Source organism: Dama dama, chromosome 6 (assembly GCF_033118175.1).
Source record: "Dama dama isolate Ldn47 chromosome 6, ASM3311817v1, whole genome shotgun sequence".
NCBI classification, from domain to species: Eukaryota; Metazoa; Chordata; class Mammalia; order Artiodactyla; family Cervidae; genus Dama; species Dama dama.
This window is the reverse complement of record NC_083686.1, coordinates 2,237,105-2,258,359: the sequence shown is the minus strand read 5'-3', so window position 1 is coordinate 2,258,359 and position 21,255 is coordinate 2,237,105. Positions and strand designations below refer to the sequence as shown.

The following is a 21,255-nucleotide window of genomic DNA, read 5'->3' as shown; positions in this document are numbered from 1 at the left end:
GACACCTGGCCTCCATTCACCCCTCCCAGCGCTCAGCCTGCCGTGCTGTAATTTAATTTCATGTATTTTCAAACCAAACACAGTTACTCTTGCTTTACACAGTCTCCACTCATTTGGACTGACCTATACTTTCACCGTTTTATCTTCTGAGCAGATCTTCCCCGGTCGTCCTCCTCGCCCCCACGTTTAGACAGCCCTCTGTCTGCCTCTCCCAGCAGACCCAACCCAAGACACTGGAGTCCTAAGGGCCTGGGAAGTGGACTTGGACCTGGCCTTGTGCGGAGGAGCCGGGCTGGCAGCCGACGCAGAGGCCCTGGTGGGGCTTCTAACAGGCCCAGGGTGCTTAGGACCCAGAGGCAAGAGGCGAAGGCCAATGACCCTGGGGAGGAGCCAAACAAGGCTGGGAGGCCAGGACAGGACGGCTGGAGGCCGCCCAGCTCACCTGCCGAAGGGTGTGGGGCAGAGGGAAGGACAGACAGACAGGCTGCCTTAGAAACAGCCTGACCAACGTCACTTCTACACTTTGAAGTCTTCAAGCAGAAAGGCGCAAAGATTCAATCCCGTCTCTCACGCACCACTGGGACAAAAGTAAGAGCTTCAGAAGCCGGGGGAGACCGGGAGCTCCGCGCCCCGGGGCCTAAATTTAGAACTCTCTCCCTGCACCTGGGTTCTCGTCTGCGAACCCGGGACAGTCAGAGGGCAAGGGCAAGGGTGTGCGGCCGGCCCTCGGTCAGGCACGCAGATGCCGGCTGGACCCTGGACATTCATCGCGAAGAGGAGTGGGCCCTGACCACAGGGTCCACGGTGCAAGTCCGGAAGCAGAACTTGTGCCACCCCAAGCCGCTCCGCTGGCTCCTGGCCCTGGGGCTCAGGCCCCTGCAGAGACCCTTCTCCCAGGACGATGCAGAGACAACGCCTGGCCAAACCCCTGAAGGGAGAATGCAGGCTCGGTGGGGACCCCCTTCTCACGACCCCAGAGCCCCGAGGCCCTGCCCTGAGGCCTGTCCCCACCTAGGGGCCTCAGGGAGCTGTCCCACAGCCACTCCTGTTCCCACCGCCCAGTACCAAGCGCCGACCACCTTGCATCACTCCCGCCCCTGAAGACCTCCAGAATCAGTCCCTCCTCTCATCTGGACAACAAGGTCATGTCCAGGCTCTTTCTAGCTCTAACAGCCAAATATTCCAGCTTCTGCATCAGAACACAAATTAACTTTCTGTTTTAAGCAAAAAGAAACCCCACAGACAATTTATTCCAGATAACTATTATTGAGTTTGTAAGAAATTATCTTGCGGTCTATTTTTAAAACATCACTGAGCTCAAATAGACAGCTGCATGCTCACATTCATAACCACTGGCCACATTAATCAAAGATGGGAGCAACCGCAGGGGCCATCATCAGAAGGATGGATAAACACAAAGTGTCCGTCCACACAGTGGAACGTTATTCAGTCTCAAAAAGGAAAAACACTCTGACACCTGCTACATGGGTGAACCGTGAAGATGCTACGCTAAGTGAAATAAGCCAGACACAAAAGTCAATTCCCGGAGGCAGAAAGCAGGCAGGGGTAGGTTCCAGGGGCTGGGAGGAAGGGGGACTGACTGAGTCATGGGCACGTTCAAAACGATGTGCGTGCTTACTGCCTTCAACTGGACACTTAAAATGGTAAATTCAGTGTTCTGTTCTACCACAATTAAAACACACACACACACACACACACACACACACACGCCCTAAATAAAAGTAAACAAAGGTAGAGAAAAGTCACAAAGATATTTTCAAAACATTTATCTGACACAGGATGTGTCCCAAAACGTAAAGAACTACTACAAAATCTACTTTTAAGATAATAAAATAAATAAAAATTTAAAAACTAGAAGGACATGAACAGGTTATTAATTCAAAAAAGGGAAAACTCGTAGCCAAAGAGCCCATGATGGATGCTCAGCCTCACTCACAGTCTGTGAAACGCAAATTAAAATGAGCTGGCATTTTACTGACACAGGAAGATTTCAGTTCGACAGTCCCAAGCGTCAGTGACCGGGGGGACACGTCCCGCTGGTGAGCAGACCCTGGGTGGGCTCAGCCACACCCATCACAGCCACCAGATGCCCAGAACGGCTCTCAGGGTGCCAGGTGTGCACACGGACCCCCGCCGCCCCCCGTCCACGGACGACCTGTTCAGAGAAGACGGTCCCGACCTTGCATGCAGTGCCAGGCGGCAGCAGAGTGGAATAAAATTCGTTCATAGTGAAATGTTGCATAACAAGTAAAATAAACTAAAGCTACAAGGCAAAGCTTGAAAACATGAAACAGTGTTTAAAAACTGGCAGAATAAGATATGTAGTAGAATTACATCTCTGTAAAATTTTAAAACACACAAAATGAACCAGTAAAAGGACCGTGCCGCCAGGGTTGAGGGCAAGCAGGAGCAGTGAGCGGGCGGAGCACGTGGGGTTCAGGGCTGGGGGCCTGCTCCGTGGGACACCGCGATGGCGACTGCGCGCCCTCCTCCATCCGGCCAGACCTTCCGGATGACGGCACCAGGGGCGGCCTCCACGCAAGTCTGGACTAAGGCTAAAAGTCACGTACCCGAGTGGCCTCCACGCAAGCTCTGAACTGAAGCTAAAAATCATGTACCCAGCACAGCATACACGTGGAACTCTCGGTACTTCCCGCTGAACTTCTCTGTAAACCGAGAACTGCTCAGGGAGTGAAGTCTATTCGCTTTTCCAGCGTTACAGATCAAAGAGAAGAGCCACACGAGGTGACACTGGGACCCGTGGCTCAGAACCAAATCTCTGACAGCGGGTATGAACGGGGGCAGGAGCCCTAGGGGCCTTCCTGGGACACACCCTCCTGCGCCCCCACCTCCTGTTTGCAGGGAAGCTCTCGCCTCCTGACTTTCCCCCAGTCCCGAAGGGCAGATTCAACCAGAGAAGTGAGACAGCGCGAAAACGAAAGAAAACCGTCAAGCAGGACAAAGTAGTAACAGTTGAGCCATAAAACAAAGTCAAGGACCTTTAGTTTCTCCTCAAGGGCTGCAGATAATATCCTGAGCCATGTCCTTGAGCTGCTTTGCAGATACTGAAACCCTCGCCAGGAGGAAGAAGTGAACTGCGTGCTGCCCCCACAGCACCTAGACCCCAGACCAGTTGGAAGCAGAAGGCGGATGGCTGAGAGTCCCATAACATCCCCTTGTTACCTCACCACCCACCAGCCGGAGAGCTGCCCGTGAGCTGATCAAGTGCCCCGTGAGCCCCTCCCCTGAGCCCGCAGGAGCCCGGGCCTCCTGAGCACGAGCTGCCCGCCCCCCTCGTCCGGGGCCACGGTAAAGGCCGTGCGGTCCTTGCCCACAGCCCGAGTCCGTGGACGAGCTTTTCTGTGCATCGGACAAACGGACCCAAGTCTGGCTGAGTAACAGGTCACGACAGGCCCCTGAGGGTTTGTGTGTCTAGAACACCGTGTCCGGCACGCAGAGACCACAGGACTTATCACGACTCTGCGTCGGCCGAGGAGCAGGGGAGACGGGTCAGGGCGGGCAGGGTGGGAAAGGACGAGGTGGGGAGGGGCTGGGCGTGCATGGACGCTCACCTTGAAGATCAAGGCTACGGGAGAGGAAGAGGGGCAAGGGAAGGGTGGGAGTCGATGGAGATTCAGCTGTATCATTCCTTAAAACCTGGAGAATGAAGGAAGAAACGCTCAAGTCACGTTACCTCGAGATCATCGAGGGAGCGGGTGATGCTCAGCCTCCGGGACCTCCCGAAGGACCTCCGGCTGGAGGCACGCGGAGCCGGGGGCACGAGTCCGATGCCCCGCCCGAACTTGGAGCCCTGAAACAAAGACAAAGACCCGTTACCGTCTTGGGAGGAGATGCTGGTTCTGCCCGACACAGGGTGCCGCCTGGAGAGACCGAGAGGAGGGGAGGCCTCCGGGGCGTCCAGGTCGATCTCATGGTGCGTGAGTCACCACAACCGAAAACCCAAAGCTGGAAAAGGTCACCCGGGGCCACGAGTGCTCGCTGGGCCACCTCCAGCTATGCGTCCAGAGGATGACCCCAGCCTCAACCCCACGTCCACGGGCAAGGGCAAAACATGAGCGTGTGTCAGGGAAAGGTCGAGCGGGTGGCGGAAGTCGTTAGTAATATAGACTAGTTTTCGACAAGTTTGTGCTTTCACTCAATTTTATAAGCATTTTAGGAAATTAAAGAGTCTCGGGACGTTCAGCTGGTGTCTGAAGACCAAACCAAGCCCGTGGCATGAAACAACCAACCATTAACACTTCTCATTCTTTCTCTGGGAAATGACCAGAATTAATTCACTGCCATTATGCCAGACGTCTCCCCAAATGTGGTTCAGCAAATAAGCCATCACATTTTAAAAATAAAAGGCATCACAGCTGAAAATCTCCAATTTCCTGGGTACACAAAATCCTAAGTGACCAGCTTCAAGCACAGAAGAAGCTGCAAGTTTCTAAACACTCCGAGACCTCGGGTTCTCCACTCCGCACCTGCGGAGGGACCCAGGGCATCTCGCAGAAAGACAAAACGTGCAGCACTTCCTTGTGAAGCTCTCTGGGCTGAGCTTCTGCACCGCCAACCTTGCAGACATGTCATGCCCTGCTGAACGCACCTCTGCCGGGGACAGAGGTCCACGCACGGCCGTGCTGCAGACACGTGAGTAGCAGAGGTTCAGAAAAGCCACCTGGAGCAGAGCCTGTAAGCTTGAGCGAGGAAAATCCTGAACTAACAGGAAAGAGGGAAGGAGGGAGGGAGACAGAGGCAGAGGAAAGACGGAGCTGACTCAGGGGGGAAACGCAGTGACGACCGGGGCCCCTCAGACGCGTCATCCCCGGCAGTAAGGGGGTCCCCAGCGCAGTAACGCTCGACACGCGCTCCTCAGTCCCCGAGTCCCAGCAAGAGCCCAGGCGCGCACACGTCCCCACAAGCGCATCCACCCCGGGCGAGGCTGTGCTGCCAGCCTGCCCACCGAGGTCCCTGGGCGATGCGATGCCCATGGGACTGTGGTGCACAGACCTCAGGGCAGCGGGGGACAGGAAGCGGGCCGTGAGGGTGCCAGGCCAGAGCCAGACCCCCGAGGCCCCGGGAGCGTCACCCTGAAAGCGAGCCGTGGAGCTGTGCAGGGGTGAGGCTGCGCAGGGCGGGAGCTCGGCCTCTAAGGAGCCAAGTTGCCCAGAGACCTCCTTGTCCCCAGACGGGCCTGAGAGCCACCACGCTGCCTCTCAGAGGCCGAGGAAAGGCCTGCACCAGCCCTGAGCCAGTCCGAGTGTGCTCAGGGCCGGGTCTCCGAGACCCTCCCCCACCCACCAACCAGGGGTGAGCCTGGGGTTCCAACTGAGCTTCTGCTCCAGGAGACGGGCACCCGGGCCGGCCCAGGGGAGACTCTGAGACACTGACGGACCCTCACGGGCTCGTCCCGAAGTCCCCTCCTCCTCCGTGCACCCCCCTCTCCCACCCCCAGCAGCACCCTGGCTCACTGTTGGGCCTTGCCAGCAAGTTACTGACATATTCTTGAGCAATATTTGTCTAATGTCTTTTTCAAAAAATATGCCTCGGGCTGAGTCTGTGTGTGAGATGTACTGGAATCCAGCGATCCCTTTGCAGACCCATGCCGCCCCCTCCGCCCCTGGGCCCCCCCACCCCAGTACAGCACACCCTTTCGAGAGCCTCCTTCAGGCTTTTCCATAAACAGCGCCCACCACCCCGGGTGAGGCGGTCCTGTAACCACAGGCCCCCAGCGCGCCCACCTCCCCAGCAGGGCTGCAGGGCCTGTGCTCTCTGCGATCCCTTCGGTAACACCGGCTTGGGGAAAATGGGAGGGCAAAATAACTGGGGGCCAGGGGTCCACACAGCGTCTATGCTGGTCGTGCACAGGCTGGAGCTGGACTGGGATGTCAGGGAAGGCCCGAGCGGACCCCGCGGGGCAGCCTCAGCAGCAGGAGCTGCTGCAGCTCTCCGTGAGGTCAGAGTCACTGCCCCCTCCGCCCCCCACCCCGGGCGTGACGGGGACGAGCTCCAGGCATTAATAAACTGCTGGAAGAGCCCCGCTGGCCTGGCACCGCATCACCGGCTCTCCCAGACAGAACTACTGACACGCAGCAGCGGTCACGGCAAGGCCCGCGGGCCCGCTCTCTGCACAGCCCGCTCTTCACCCTGCAGGCCAAGGGCCGCCCCAGCCTCAGCTGAGGCTTGGTGACCTCAGCACGGTGCCCAAGGGCCACCGTCGCATCCCCCCCAGACGAGGCCCAGAGAAGGGAGACAGCCGGCAGGGTGAGGGCAGAACCCACTGCCCACTGCCCACGGAGAGGCCTCCCAGAGCCCACACGGTGACCCGGCCCGGTCTGTCCAGCCTCCTCAGCCTGCAGGTGAGGAGCCGCAACCAGAGACGGACCCGCTCGGGGCCAAACCCAGCTCTCGTCTCGACAATCAGAAGCAGGAACGCCCGACTGAAGGGTGAAGACACCCCAGTGGGGCAGGGCCGGGTCCCCGCTGGACAGTGCCGGGCATGCGGCGGGCGCTCCGTGAGCACTTACAGAACAAACCCCAGCACACGGGGCCATCTAGCTTCCAATGGAGGCCAGGTCAGCTGAAGCTTTCCCAGGAGACTCTGAGGAGCAAGGTTTCCAGCTGACGTACTTCTCCTGCCCAATCAGGCAGCGTCCAGTCAGAAAGCAAAGCCACCCCGACTGCCTCACAGAGCGTACCCGTAAAGAACCGCCAGCTGGGCCCCAGAGAACGGAGCGGGCAAAAGGGACCCACGATGCCAGGAGGCCGGGGTGGCACGGAAGAGGAGCTGTCTGAGCCTGCGGGCAGGGGAGCAGGACCCCAGCCTTGGACTCGGGCCCTCGGGGGCACGGGCGACGGCTGGTGTTGGGCTGAGAGGCCCCGGGAGGCGGGGAACCACACGCTGGACACGGGCAGCGGGAAGCACTGCAGCCCCCAGCCACTGCGACCAGAGCCGGGCGGCAACCCAGCTGGCCAGGGGGAGGGCGCAGAGCCCGTCCCGAGCTCGGCACAAGAGCAGGCCCCGGAGCTGAGGGACGAGAGCCAAGCGGCCAGCACAGCTCGTGAGGTCCGGCTCCTACAAACTCCGCCGTCAAGAAGAAGCCTAAGCCCAACATCCAATCAGTTTTAGAATCAACAGAAATCTACTTCCAACACAGCCCTGGACAGACACGCAGAGGTGACTCAGGAGACGTGTGAGCTGAGGGAGGGCCCCTCTTCACTGCGAATCACCCTCTTGAGGAAGAAACCGAGACTGGGTCTCCTGCTCAACAAAAAAAAGGGCAAATGTGTTTCCTGTCGTTCAGTCACTCATTGAGTCCAACCCTTGGCGACCCCCGGGACTGCAGCACGCCAGGCTCCCAGGTCCTTCACCGTCTCAAGGACTTGGCTCAAATTCACGTCCATTGAGTTGGTGATGCCATCCAACCTCTCTATCTCATTCTCCTGCTACCTCCTTCTCCTTTCGCCTTCAACCTTTCCCAGCACCAGGCTCTACCTGCAGAAAATTTTTAAAGAGATGGGAATACCTGACCATCTTACCTGTCTCCTGAGAAACCTGTTTGCGGGTCAAGAAGCAACAGTTAGAATGTGTACAAAAGGTCAGTCAAATCAAGACAGAAAATTAAGGAATATGCCTGTTTATTCAATAATGTCTAAGAAACAGGCAGTCATCAAGAGTGAAAACAGAGACTTGTTCAAAAGACAGAAAAACGGTGTGTGGCAGAACTTCCAAGCCAATAAAGGAGGTGATGAAGGAAGCAAGAAAGCCAACAGCAGCCTTGAAAACAAAACATACAAACAGGCAGGAAAGGAGAAGCCTAGGAAAAACAGACTGACAGACAGCACACAGCAACGTCATGGAACCAAGACTCTACATGGCAGTGATCTCAATAAATATAAATGGACTAGATTCACCAATTTATTCCAGTCTTACTCCTGAGTCTCAGAACATCAAATTGCATCAAGGTAAACATCCAACTACCTGCCACTCATAGTAACAATCCTAAAACATGAGAAAATTAAAGACAGAAAATGCTGACTCAGACAAGACTTGTGTAGCCATGTATAACAGACAAAACAGATTTCACCTCTAGCGGAGGTTTTTAAATAAAAGATTCAATATGCCAAAAAGAGAAGAAAGGGAGGAAATGGGGAGAAAAATGCTACCACTGGTTTTATGACTTTGTGAGGTTAGAATAAACTTGACACCAAAACTAAACAATGAGAGAAGGGAAAAGTACAAGACAGTCTCACTCTCAAAGTACGGATGTGAAAATCCTACAAGAATACTAGCAAGCCAAACCCTGCAGTGAATAAAAAGACAAGCAGAAGTCAGGCTTATCTCAGGAATGTAAGCTGGGTTCAATATTTAAACTCTATCAGTATAATATACCATATTAGCATTTTTAAGGAGGAAGCCCATTTGATTGTCTCAATGACTGCAAAAGAACCAAAAAAGAAAGGCTAAAATTCAACACCCATTCGTGATGCCAAGTATTAACAAGTAGGAACAGAAGTAATCCTGACAAGGCAGCGGTACATAGAAAGAAGCAAATCCACTATACTTTTAAATATCACAAATGATGTCATGTACAATTTTTATGTATGTACCACTTATAATAGTAACAAATCATATAAGGTATCTAGAAATCAGTCTGGTCAAATAATCTAAGAACAAAAGTAGTCAACAATGTTTATGAAGGTATTTATGAAGGTATACGATTTTACTGAAAGAAAGTCTAAACACATGGCGAGAGATACCACTTTCACGGATAGGATAGGGTATAGGATATTTCTTCCTGGAGATGCTGTCCCAATTAAACAATCAATAGCAATTTTTTTGGAGAATTTATTAGCTGATTATAAAATCTGCATAAAAGAGCAAGGCTCAAGCAACGCCAAGATCAGATCAGGCATATCAGACACAAAGCTACAATTCTGAAAGAAAAGGGCGGCCGGGGCACTGACAGAGGAGGTCAGAGAATCGAGACCCACACGTACGTGGATACACAGCATGCGGCACCGCTGGGCCTCCTGAGAACATGAATTCAGTGCTTCCGACTGGTTGTCCACACAGAGGAAAAAATTAACTTGTCACCCACCTTATGCCACACACAAAAATCAACTCCAGAAAATGTTAGGGGGAAGAAAAGGAGAAAATCTTTCAGAGGTCAGGGTAGTAGGGAATGTGTTAAATCACATTCATGAGAAGAGAAATGCAAGAGAAAGGCGGACAAGCTGGACAACATCAACGGCAAGAACGTCTGTTCATCGAGGTGACACTGCATGGGGAACACCGAGAGGGCATTCAGGGACTGTGTGTGATCGGCAGAGGTTAACAGCCAGAGTCTGTGACTCCTGCCCATCAGAGAAGACAACCCAACAGAAAAACGGGCCAAGTTTTCAGTAGGCCCCTCAACAAAGAGGAAATCACGTCTTTGTGACCAGGGAATGCAAACTAAAGCCACAAGATAACACAGGTTAACGGAAAGTGGAGGAGCCTCACAAAGGCAAGTTTCAGCAAGCACGTGGGGCAATCTGAGCTTAGAGGAGCGGGTGCAGGGCTGTCGGGAAAACCGCCTGCTTCTGTGTGGTGAGGGCATTGTGACCAAATTTTACTGAGCCTGGAACCTGGACGAAAATCCTCCAAGTCGTGGGACTCAGCGGTTAAACTAGGACGGAACAGATGGTGAGAACTCCAGGACATTTCAGAGGAGCGTGGCCTCAGACACCTCCCGAGAGAGCTGGTCTTGTGTTCCTCCTGGAGACCTACCTGGACTAACGACTGAGCAGAAGCCCTGGACTCTCCCCTGGGCGCAGAGAGGCCATGCGCAGCGTAGAGGCTTCCCTCCTCTCTCGGGAGGGGAAGGGGCGACACAGATAGAGGCTCCTGGACCCCTGTCTGGGGGGCGTGCAGGGTGACACCGGATACGGTTCTCACTGCTTCGGTCTGGGGCAAGGACTGGGCACCAGGAGCCACAACACTGGCAGCACCGTCCGTCAGTGACTCCATCCACGCCTGCTCCGGGGACCCGGCTACTGTCGGCACGAAGGAACAGAGACCAGAGGCTTAACACTCGGCCCTGCTACAGAGCAGCCCTTCCATTCTTTGGACAGACCCTGAGAAAGGCCTTCATATTCACAGCTGGAGACGTGTGCAAGAATGCTCACCAAAGCATCGTCTGTCATTCTGTTAATGGCTGTGTGTGTTTGAGTGTGTGTGTGGGGGTGAGTGTGTGTGTGAGTGTGTGTGTGTGGGTAAGTGTGTGTGAGTGTGTGTGTGTGTGTATGTGTGCGTGTGTGGTAGTGCTGGTGGTATACTCATACAATGGGTTATTATATAGCTAAAATGATGAACTGCAATATCATGGAGTAGTCTTTGAAGTGACATGCCTTATTAGAGAACAAGTTACAGAACACTGTCTTATAAAGCCATTTAAAGCTTAAGAAACAGCAAAACTAATCAATACGGGATTCAAGCACTTCAAAGTCTTCTGATTCTGGCAGGAACGTGGTGGCCACTTAGCTGGGAACATTCTCCCTTTCCCTGGCAACTGTCTAAAGCCAAGGACGGGAAGCGGTGGCCCTGCTACGTCCCCACTCCCTTGCTGCCCACCTCCTTCACCTGAGTGTCCTCCCCTCTGCGCTCCACATGGTGCCCAGCTCCTCTGGAAGCCCTGCCCCGCCGGGTCCAGGAGGTGCCGAGCGCTTCCCCCCGGGGGAGCACGGGGTACAGGCAATCAGAAGGACCACCTCGTGCAGAGCGAGCGAGCGCAGAGAGCCGAGGGGCCCGGCGTCCCATCCCAGCGTGCTATCCCGGTGTCCCGCCCCTCCACATCCCAGCATGCCATCCCCGAGTGCCATCCCCGCATCCCCGTGCGTCCCGGCGTCCCCACGTCACGTCCCAGCGTTCCCGCGTCCCTAGGCATGCCATCCCCGCGTGCCATCCCTGCATCCCCACGTCCCGGGGTCCCATCTCAGCATCCCCAAGTCCCCTCCCGGCGTCCACGTGTCCCATCCCGTCGTCCCCGCATCCCCACATCCCGGCGTCCCATCCCGATGTCCCCGTATCCCGTCCCGGCGTCCCTGCGTCCCCACGTCCCTGCATCCCATCCCGGCGTCCCTGCATCCCGTCCCGGCATCCAGGCGTCCCGGCATCCCTGCATCCCCACGTCCCGGCATCCCATCCCAGCAATCCCTGCATCCCGTCCCGGCGTCCAGGCGTCCCGTCCCGGCGTCCCATCCCAGCATCCCTGCATTCCCATGTCCCGGCGTCCCATCCCGGTGTCTCCGTGTCCCATCCTGGCGTCCCCGTGTGCCATCCCCGCAAGCCGTCCCGCCATCCCATCCCGGCGTCCCCGTGTCCCGTCCCGGCGTGCTGTCCCCGAGTCCCCGGGTCCACGCGTCCGTCCCAGGGCAGGGCACCTCCACCGGCGGGTGGGCGGGGCGGGGCGGGCCCTGTTATCTCCCAGACCAGCTGACTCTCCCCATCATCCTCAGCTTCCTCCACCACCGACTCTCAGAGAGCCAGGTGTTGCTGAGCAAGGGCGCTGTTTACAAGGGTGGAAGATCAAAGCCGCTCTTTTCAGAGGCAGTTAAATCACCAGGCCTCGCCCAGCCTTTTTAGTATTCTCTAGATGTGTTTTTTTTTTACAGTCTATTTTAAAACTTCCTCTCATTGTACTAGAAGAGAGGTCAGTCTGTTGAATCCGATACTGTCCTCGCGGGAGGACGGATGAGCCTTTCCTTAGCAAAGCCGCAGAAATACCGATAAGGCTTCCAGCACCAATCCTCACTTTGATCTTAATAAATGAATAATTACTAACATAATTTTAAGTTTTTTCTTCAAATGCCTTCTTTTTAGTTGAGTAAAACATGTTCAGATTCCCATAATAAAAAATCAAACAACAAAAAAATAAAATTCTAGTGTTCTGGACCCTTCCCAGTTTTCACTTACTGCCCTGGGTAACTAGTACTATGCGTTTGAAGTGTTTCCTTTTCATTTCTTCTATATGTTTACATAAAAACATGTGTACGCTTTAAAATGCATAGGTTTATTTGGGGGGTACTGAAATGCCTTAAACAAAAGCGGGGCCATATTAAAATGTGCACGTGTGACCAGCTTGCCCGCTCCCTGGGCTGTCCCCACGGGTGACTCTCCACCCCACCCACCTCCCACCTGGCTGCACACCCCCCTCCCCTGCAGCAGGTGTATCCCCGTAATGAGGCCGGGCCCATGAGGAGCAGAAAGAGGGTCCCCGCAGCTTCTGCTGGGCCTCCATCGCCCCCTGCCCCCCTCCTGCAGACCACCTCCGCTCCCCCCCATCCTCCTGCAGGCTGGAACGTGGGCAGACGCTGTCTCACCCCTGCGGAGCGGCTGTCTTCAACCTCAAGTTCATGTGCAGGCACACGTGGGACCATGGAAACAACAGGAAGGAGGAATACGGCTCCTGACGAAGAGGGAGCCTCCGTGCCAGCCCTGGGCAGCCCACCCAGGCCGACCAGTGGACAGCACAGCCCTGAGGGTTCAGGCCACACAAAGTCCTGTGTAACAGACTGAAACCCATCACTTGTAAATGAGCGCATGTAGCCTACCGTACGAAAATACATCATTCTTCACGCCATTGTCAACAAGCACGTTTTATTCAATCAAAAAAATTTCAGTGACGACCACTTCTGCCAGTTTGGAAATGACTCACCCTTGAAAGCCTCCCCTCCTGCGTCCCCCGAGAGCCTCTCTGGGACGGCTGACCTGACACTGGCCTCAGGACACCTGGAGAGGTGTTCACCTGCACAGGCAAGAGTCAGAAAATGCCTTCCCTCCAGGCCTCATAGCAGAAAGGGGTCCCAGAAAGCCAAGATCTGGACTGAGGCAGGGTACACAGGATAGAGCCCAGGTAAAGGCGCATAATGAAGAGAGGACCATCTGGACACAGAGGTGATGGGGCTTGGGGACCAACTGGTGACCGAACGCGGTGATAAGAGTCCTGCTAACGGCTGGCTTCCTTCGCGCAGACAGAACAGAAAGTCTGTGTGCCAGGAGTTCCAACGGGAACATTTAACACAAAGAGCTGTTAAGCATGACATGGAAGCAGTCATGAGCACCAGAGGGTGGAGGGAAGAGAGAGACAGCGCGCGCCCCTCCAGGGCCCCTCCCAGCCTAGGGTCAGGCCTGCTTGCCCCCACTGGCCACAGGCTACCCACTCAGGGGCACAGCCGGAGGGGCTGAAAAGGAAAAGCTGGTGAGAAGTCCCCTGGGGCATGCAGAGCTCCCTCGGGGCCCTGGAGGGCCGTGCCCGCCCAAGGGCTGTGCGGCAGGGCAGAGCCGGCCCATCAGGAGCGAAGGCCCAGGCAGGTGACAGGTGCCCATCTGAGCGATGGAGGCGCCACGCGCACCGGGCCCCTCTGCGAAGACCGAGACTGACCAGCTCCAGGCACGCGGCGGAACCTCTGCGCAGTCAGCCACTCAGCTCTAGATGAAACATGCCAAGGCCTCGAGGCCACATACAACGAGGAAGGCCCTGGACCGAATTCGCTCGGAAAAGCCCGTGCAAGAACCTAGCAGACACAAAGATGCTGCGTGGGGACGGGGTTGGGGGGAGGGCCGCAGAGGGCGCAGGGGCGGGGCGGGGCGGGGCCGGCGGGGCGGGGCCGGCGTCCCAGGCGCTCCCCATCAGCACCAGGCACTCAGCACCGTCTCGGATGCTGGAGCTGGGCCGCGGGACAGCACTCTGCCTGCAGGGCCGTGCTGGTTCCCGCGGGGCCGTCAGGGCCACATTCTCCCGAGGCCATCGCCCGGGGGCAGCCTGCGCCCCGGCAGCCAGCGCCGCCCAGCAGCCCCCCGCCCGCAGGCCTGCCCTCTAGGCTCTAAGTCTCTGCCTTCACCCCCTCTGCTGCTTCCTCCGCAGGGTTCCATTTGCACTCCCGTGGCAGTGAGCCAGCTCTGGCCTGGTTCTTCCTGATAACTTCTCCCCGTTCAACTCGCAGGCGTGTTTTCTGTCTCCCGGCCAGATCCTGACGGACGCAGGCCTGATTTTGCACAGGGTAAGACACTGAAGCCACAGGCTCCATGGAGAGGGGCTGACGGCAATTCCAGACCCACCTACCCAACCTTCCACCATCTCTGGCCTCGCTCCCTCCCACGCCTAACGCCTCTTCCTCTTGGCGTTCCTGGCACTTCCGGCCTCCATCCCTTCCTGGCCTGTCCTCTGCTGATGCAGACAAGCCTCACACCAGCTCAGGCCAGGCCAGGAGGGACACCGGGAGCCTCAGCTTAGGACCCTGGAAGCCTCTGCCACTCCAGCTGGGGCCGTGGGGTTAGACTGTGCTAATATGAGGAGAACCCACTTAGCAAAGAGCAAAGGATACACTTCCAGAGACTGGAGCTGGGATGCAGCAAGGTACAACCTATTACTAATTTATTACTGTACCACTGACTACAATTTATTACTACTTAGATAAACTGTGTGTCCGTCGCATTGCAGGACAAACGCCACCTGACTACTGGCAGGTCGCTGGATGTGCATAAACCCTACTCTCATCAGTAAGATGATGAGCTCACAGCATCCCCATTCAGGTCAAACAAGGAGATAAAGCAAACGCTAGGTCGCCACTCCCCAGCACGGGAGACCTCCCTTCCGCGCCAAGGGCTTCGTTCTTCTGTCACAGTTTAGACTGTAGTAACAGCCAACGCCTTCATTTTCACTACATTTTTGTTCAAGGCGAAAGAACATTAAAAAGAAGTCCAAGACCCTCCTAAGTACAAACCACTGATCTCTGACAAAGGGTCAAAGATAATACAAGAGAACAATGACCGTCTTTTCTACAAAGGGTCCTGGAACAACAGGCATCCACAGCCAAAAACTGAATCTAGACACAGACCTCACACCCTTCAGAAAATTAACTCCAAGTGGATCACAGATGTCAGTGTAAAACAAAAAAATCAAAAAGCTCCTAGAAGACAGCACAGGAGGAAACCTGGAAGACCGTGGGTTCAGCGACGTGTTTGGTACAGCACCAAAGACACGATCCATGAAAGAAAGAACTGATAAGCTGCTGGACCTCATCAAAATGAAGAGTTTTTACTCTGTGTGAAGGCCTATTATCCAAAACAAACAAAGAACTCTAAAAACTCAACGGTAAGAAAACACACAATCCAGGACTCAGGGCTCCCCTGGCAGCCCAGCGGTTAAGACTTCACACGTTCAGTGCAGAGGGCACGGGTCTGATCCCTGGTCGAGAGAAACTAGGACCCCACATGCCATGCAGTGTGGCCAAACAACCTGATAAAAAATGGGCCAAAGATCTTAACAGACACCTCACCAAAGATACACAGACGATAAGTAAGTATAGGAAGAGACATTCAACATCACATGTCATCAGGGAGATGCAAGTTAAGACAAAGAGATACCACTACGCGAGTGTCAGAATGGCAAAAACGCTGAACACTGACACGCAATTGGGGCCAGAATGTGAAGCGACAGACACTTTTCATCATTGCTGGCAGAAATGCAAAATGGTGCAGCCACTTTGGAAGATACTTTCTTACAAAGCAGCACACACTCTGAGCCCACAATTCAGCAATGTCCCTCCCCTGGGAGCTTACCCACAGAAGTTGAAAACTTACACCCACACGAAAACCTGCACACAGATGTTTAGATCAGTTTTATTCAGAGCTGCCAGAACCTGGAAGCAACCAAAGTGTCCTTCAGGAGGGGACACCCGGATGCCTCCAGACAGTGGAATGTTGTTAGTGCTAAAGGAAAACGAGCTAACGAGCCATGAAAAGACAAGGCTTTTACTTAAATGCACATCACTAAGAAGCCAATCTGAAAAAGCCATACACCGTGTGCTATGCTGGCATTCTGAAAGAGCGGAACAGTGGAGATGGTGAAAGCCTGAGTGATGACCAGGAGCTGACAGAAGGGCGGGGGGAGCGGGCAGAGCACGGAGCGTGTTTAAGGCCGTGAAAACCACTCTGCGTGAGCCACAACGGTGAGTACACGTCCTTATACATTTGTGCAAGCCCGCAGAACACACACAAGAATGACCCTAGAAGAAACTGTGAAGTCGGGCCTGCTGATGGTGACAAAGGTCCCTTGGCGGGGAACAGGGACAGGGGTCGGGGGAGGCTGTGCACCTTTGAGGACAAAGCTGCCTTTCGGTGCCTTCCCCTCAATTTCATTATAAACATAAAACGGCTCTGAAAGACAGTCTTGTAAAAAACAGAAAGAAGCCCAAGGTTTGAATCATGAACCTACTTCATCCTGACGGCTGACCTCAGACAAGTCCTTGGCCCCTGGAGGGCCAGTCAGCGGCCTGCAGGGGCACAGAGCACCCACGGTCCCAGGGTCCCTGAGGTCAGACCCCCGCCCCCAGGGAGCCTGAGACAGCGTGGACCTGGACGGGGCCGATGGGCACTCCCACCCAGGGGGCAGACGTGAGGTGCACTGCCATCCACTGGACAGGACTGCGTCCAGTCAGTGTGAGGTTCCCCGACACAGCGGCCGTGGGGAGAACCTACTCGCGGGGTATGTACTCAGAGAGAGGGCCAACACCTGTACTTCAGATAACGCTTTGGCCACCTTCCGGGGCCTCCCCTCCCCAGCACCCCCCGACCCAACAGGGAAGCCCAGGCGGAAGCTGCCGCCCACCCATCCACGCCGCAGGTGGCCCAGCGGGAGCAGGTGGGAAGGAGACCCCGGTCAGGCCCTGTGATCACAGCTGTGTTTACGGAAGCACAGGTCTGTGCTCAGACACAGCAGAGGGTCACCCGGTCATCGTGGGAGGGAAAACCCTGAGAGACTCTCCTCTGTCTCTAAGTGTTCTTTCAAGTGTATCCCACCGGACCTGGGAAGGGGTCGGGTCGCGAGCAGGACAGCCTCAGACTCCACAGCCCAGCCCCTCCTCTACTCTGCCCCCACCCGACCAGCCAACCCCTTCTGGGGCTTCTCCCGGGATTTATTTTCAGCTTCTGGGAACAAAGGTGAGAACAAACACAGAAAAGGCACTTTAAATCACAAAGGTTCTCTGAGAACAGTTCCTCTCAAACCATCTGAGCTGCAAGCCAGCCCCCCTTGTTCCAGCCGGCACCCCATGTCTCAGCCCTCCCGCCAGCACCTGCTGGGGGCCCGGTCTGGCTCAGATGGTACAGAACCCGCCTGCCAATTTTGGCAGGTTTGATCCCTGGGTTGGAAAGACCCCTGGAGGAGGAAATGGTAGCCCACTCCAGTATTCTTGCCTAGGAAATCTCATGGACAGAGGAGCCTGGCGGGCTACAGTCCATGGGGTCGCAGAGTTGGACATGACTAAGGGACTCACACTTGGACTGTGTATTCCAAGCCTGTCCCGAGCTGTCTGCAGCCAACTTCAGCTGGTGTTTTCTCGTAGCAGCACCTCCTGGGTGGAGGAAACACCTCGGGGAAGCTCCCCGTCCGAAGGGAATAGGCTGAGCATCCAGAATTTGCCCCCGTGTCACCCGCTGCAGCAGGAAAGGGTGGGAAGCGGGGAGGAGGGCCTTACCCCGACCAGGTGCTCACTGCCCCTCCACCGCCACCGGTCCCACCTGGGCCCCACCCAGAGCCTGGCTGAACCTGAGGGAGGTGCCCTGAGGCCACCAGAGGCCACCCGGGGCAGGCGGGAGGAAGCGGGCACGGGGGAGCAAGCCACGCAGGTGCCAGCGTCCATCGGTAACTGACCGAGTCAGGAACCACGCTCGCCTCCCCAGCCCTCCCTCCAGGCTCACCTTTTTGTCTTCCTTGGTCTTCCTAACACTTCGATGGGGGCCGAAGATGTTCTGCACGCCGAGGGCCTTCCTGGCCCAGTCCCTCCGCTGGGTGCTGGGCGGGGGCTGGGCCGGGCTGCCCTCCACGCGGTAGCGGTCGGCGGGAATCTTGCTCATGGGCGGGGGCAGCGTGCCGCAGTTGATGCTGGACCAGCCGTCCGTGGAGTCAGTGTAAGACTCCTGGTCGCTGATGTGCCCGCACTGCCACTCCTGCAGCACGTGGACTGGGAGCCACCGCTGGCCGGAGCCACCGCCAGGGCCCGCGGCGCCCCTCCGGGAAGGCGGGGCCGGACACCTCAGGGGGGCCGGGGGGCCCTCCGTGTGCGGAGCGGGCCCCAGGTGCTTGCCGAGGTCCCAGCACCTGTCAGCCTGCGGGGCAGCCTCAAACGGGGCCCCCTCAGGGTCGAGGCAGAAGGCCCCGTTCCAGGGGGCGGCCCAGGGCTGGGGGCCCCTCCCGCCCGCACCCTCCCAGGCGCCGCCGCCAGGGCCGTGCCTGCTGGAGGCGGCGCCCAGGTCCACCACGAGCACGCGGCTGCTCCTGTCCTCAGGGCTGAAGTTCCCGATGCCACTATCGCTGTTGCTGCTCGTGCTGGTGTTCTGGTGGGCGTCGGCGTCCCCGTCAGCGAAGGCCCGGGCCCGCACGCCCTCGATCAGCTCGCCCATGTCCCGGTAGAGCACCGAGATGAACTGCAGCACGGGCAGCGAGGACGCGGGGAACTCCAGGCAGCCGTTGGTGTCGGGGTCAGCCGTGCACTCAAACCCGAAGCGCCGGGCGATGCCCTGATGGATCTTGTGGCTGAACAGGTCGGGGTCCACCATGAACACGTGGCAGGACGTCCGCAGGACGCCGTCCTCCTCCTGCGCCAGGCTCCCATCATCACCGGCCTGCATGGTCACCAGCCCGAAAAACCGCCTGTCGTCCGGGCACACGGCGCTGAAGGCCAGCCTCTCGGCCGGGTAGCGGGCCAGCACGGCCGCCTTGTCCGTGCACAGCTGCACGCAGTCATGCATGACCTTCATGGTCACCAGCGAGTGGATCTTCTGCTCAGCCCGAAGGCGCCGCAGGCAGCCCCGGATGGCCTGCACACTGTCCGACTCCAGGCTGCAGCCGGTGGACGGCAGCTCGATGGAGCCCAGGTAGCCCACGACCATGGCCACGTTGAGAATGCTTGCATCCAGCCCAAAGTCCTCAGGAGCCTCCAGCCCCGCGCTGAAAGCAGAACCGTGGTTCCCCGCTTTGGGCGTCTCCTCCTTAGAAGGCAGGCTGGGATGTGGATTACTTGCACTCTCGTGTGCAAGGTCACACCGGCCGGTGGCCGACTCTGAAAGCGACCTCTGTTTCAGCTTCAGGGGCTCCGAGCTGCTGGCTCGAAGGCCAGGGTTTTCAAAGATCATGTTGAAAATTCCTCCTGACTGCATTTCCTCAACGACTCGCTCTGCCCTGTTTATTCCTAAGGCCTTAGAGTCGAGTTTGGGCTTCAGCCACCCTTTTCCTTCATAAAAGCCAACCTCTTCGTCACTGGAGCAGGACTCCAGGTGGCCGCCGCCCTCCGCGATCACCATGTGCAGGACCCCAGAGCACTTCCCGATTAGCTTCACCACGTCTTCGTGGGACGCCTTCTTCACGTTGATCTCGTTGACGGTGAGGATCTGGTCGCCAGCGCGGAGGCCCACGAGGTCGGCGGGGCTGCCCCTGAGGACGCAGCTGAGCACGCAGGGCGCCTGGCCTGAGAGCGTGAAGCCGTAGCCGGCCCGGCCCCGGGCCACCTCCACGCTGCGCAGGCGCGCGGGCGCCGGGTCCCCCGCTCGGAACATGTCCGCCGCGCCCCGTGCATCGCTCACCCCGCCGGCCGGCCCATGGCGCGAGGCTGCCGGCAGCCAGCCCGGTGTCCTCGGAGGGGCGCCCTGCGGAGGAAGAAGAGAGAGCTGGTTGTTGAAGATCGCACCCTGCGCGGCGTGCTTGCTTAAACACGATGGCATAGCTCACAGCGCAGCCGCCGCAGGGTCAACGCGCAGAAGGGGCGCGGTCGCTGTGCAGCCCAAGGGGCCCCCTTCAGGGGCCTTCCGACCCCCACCTCGGCCCGCCCCACCCCGGGTCTGAGGAGGACAGGACTCCAGCAGAAGCTGCCCCCTCGGGTCTGGACGCCGAGAGGCGCGCCCCGGACCCCCGGCTCTCCTGCGGGCCCCGGCCCCGCCCCGGGGGTGTGCTGCAGAGCCCAGGGCGGAGCGGCGTCCCTAGTCCAGCCTGTCTTTGATCACCACTGCCGTCCACACCAAGTCCGCCCCCCGGGAGGGGTGTCGGCTGGTTTTCCCTCACGTCCCCCGCCCTCTCTGCAGTCATTGATGTTGAACAAGGCCTGGTGTGGAGAGAACACACCGGCCTGAAAAAAGCCCTGCGGGATGGAGGCCACCCCGCGGAACGGACGAGAGAAGCGAGCAGAGCAAGAATCTGTACTTAACTGTCCCAGGGGGACGACTGCACAGTGAAAAGAACTGGTTGTCAGCAGAAACAAACCCGGGTCGGGGTCCCCAAGGCCACCCCGGGTTCCAGCAGGACAGGCAGGACTCGGCACATTCGTCCTCTTGGCTCTGATCCATCCCAGCGAGAAGCTGCGAAGCAGAACTAGTGATGGGAGAAGGTCCAGTGGGGGAGGGGGGTGGGGTCCAGGGGAGACGGGTGCCAGCTTCCAGAACCCCGTCCCGAGGACACACATGGACCCAGAGAGACACGTGTCCCCAGGGAAGCCCGTCACAGACTCAGCTGGGGTTCTTACTGGGGGCCGGCCCCGAGGGCCCCTCTGCGGGGCAGGCACTCAATCCAGCCCCAGGGAGAAGGGTGTGAGCGCAGACACAGCAGGGAGGCACGGGGAGCCCCCATCGGTGGGGGTGCTGGGGGCCCTGCCGACACCCCAGCTCCTGGACGCCAGCCCAGGGCCAGCCCCGCACGTGGGCCTCTCGGAGGACAGCAGTCAGGCCCGCTGGGAGGACCGCTCTCCTCACAAAACCCTTTAAAGATCACTTCCAAAAGCAGCACACTGAGTAGATTATACTGTGAAGATCCAGGATGTGATAGAACATGTTTTCTTAAAGAGTGTATGTTTTTTAAACAATTAACATTGTCAGGAGAAATTCTCAGGTCTTGGGAAACAGCTTCCAGTAACATGAGCCTAACGCAGAGTAACTGACACATCCACACCAAACAGGGCGAGAGCTGGGCAGCACGGGAAGCCTGTCATCACACAGCCACAGGCGCAGCTTCAAGGACGACGGGACAGCGGTCTGCAGGGTGTGTGTTTAATTGTTTTATGATGAACAAAGAGTAATTTATTTCTAAAGTGAAAGTGAAAGTCGCTCAGTCGTGTCCAACTCTTTGGGACCCCATGGACTATACATACAGTTCATGGAATTCTCCAGGCCAGAATACTGGAGTGGATAGCCTTTGCCTTCTC

General features: G+C 57.2%; 1 protein-coding gene across 1 annotated transcript in view; it reads right to left on the bottom strand.

Annotated features, from left to right (window-relative positions):
- Positions 1-19,621, bottom strand: part of RGS12 (regulator of G protein signaling 12) — an 89,642-nt gene extending 70,021 nt beyond the window's left edge. The window contains exons 1-2 of the mRNA XM_061145411.1: positions 17,768-19,621; positions 3,716-3,832 (exon numbers count right to left, since the gene is read on the bottom strand). Coding sequence (XP_061001394.1) covers positions 3,716-3,832; positions 17,768-19,621 — 1,971 coding nt within the window. The remainder of the gene's footprint in view (positions 1-3,715; positions 3,833-17,767) is intronic.
- Between the last annotated feature and the right edge of the window lie 1,634 nt (positions 19,622-21,255).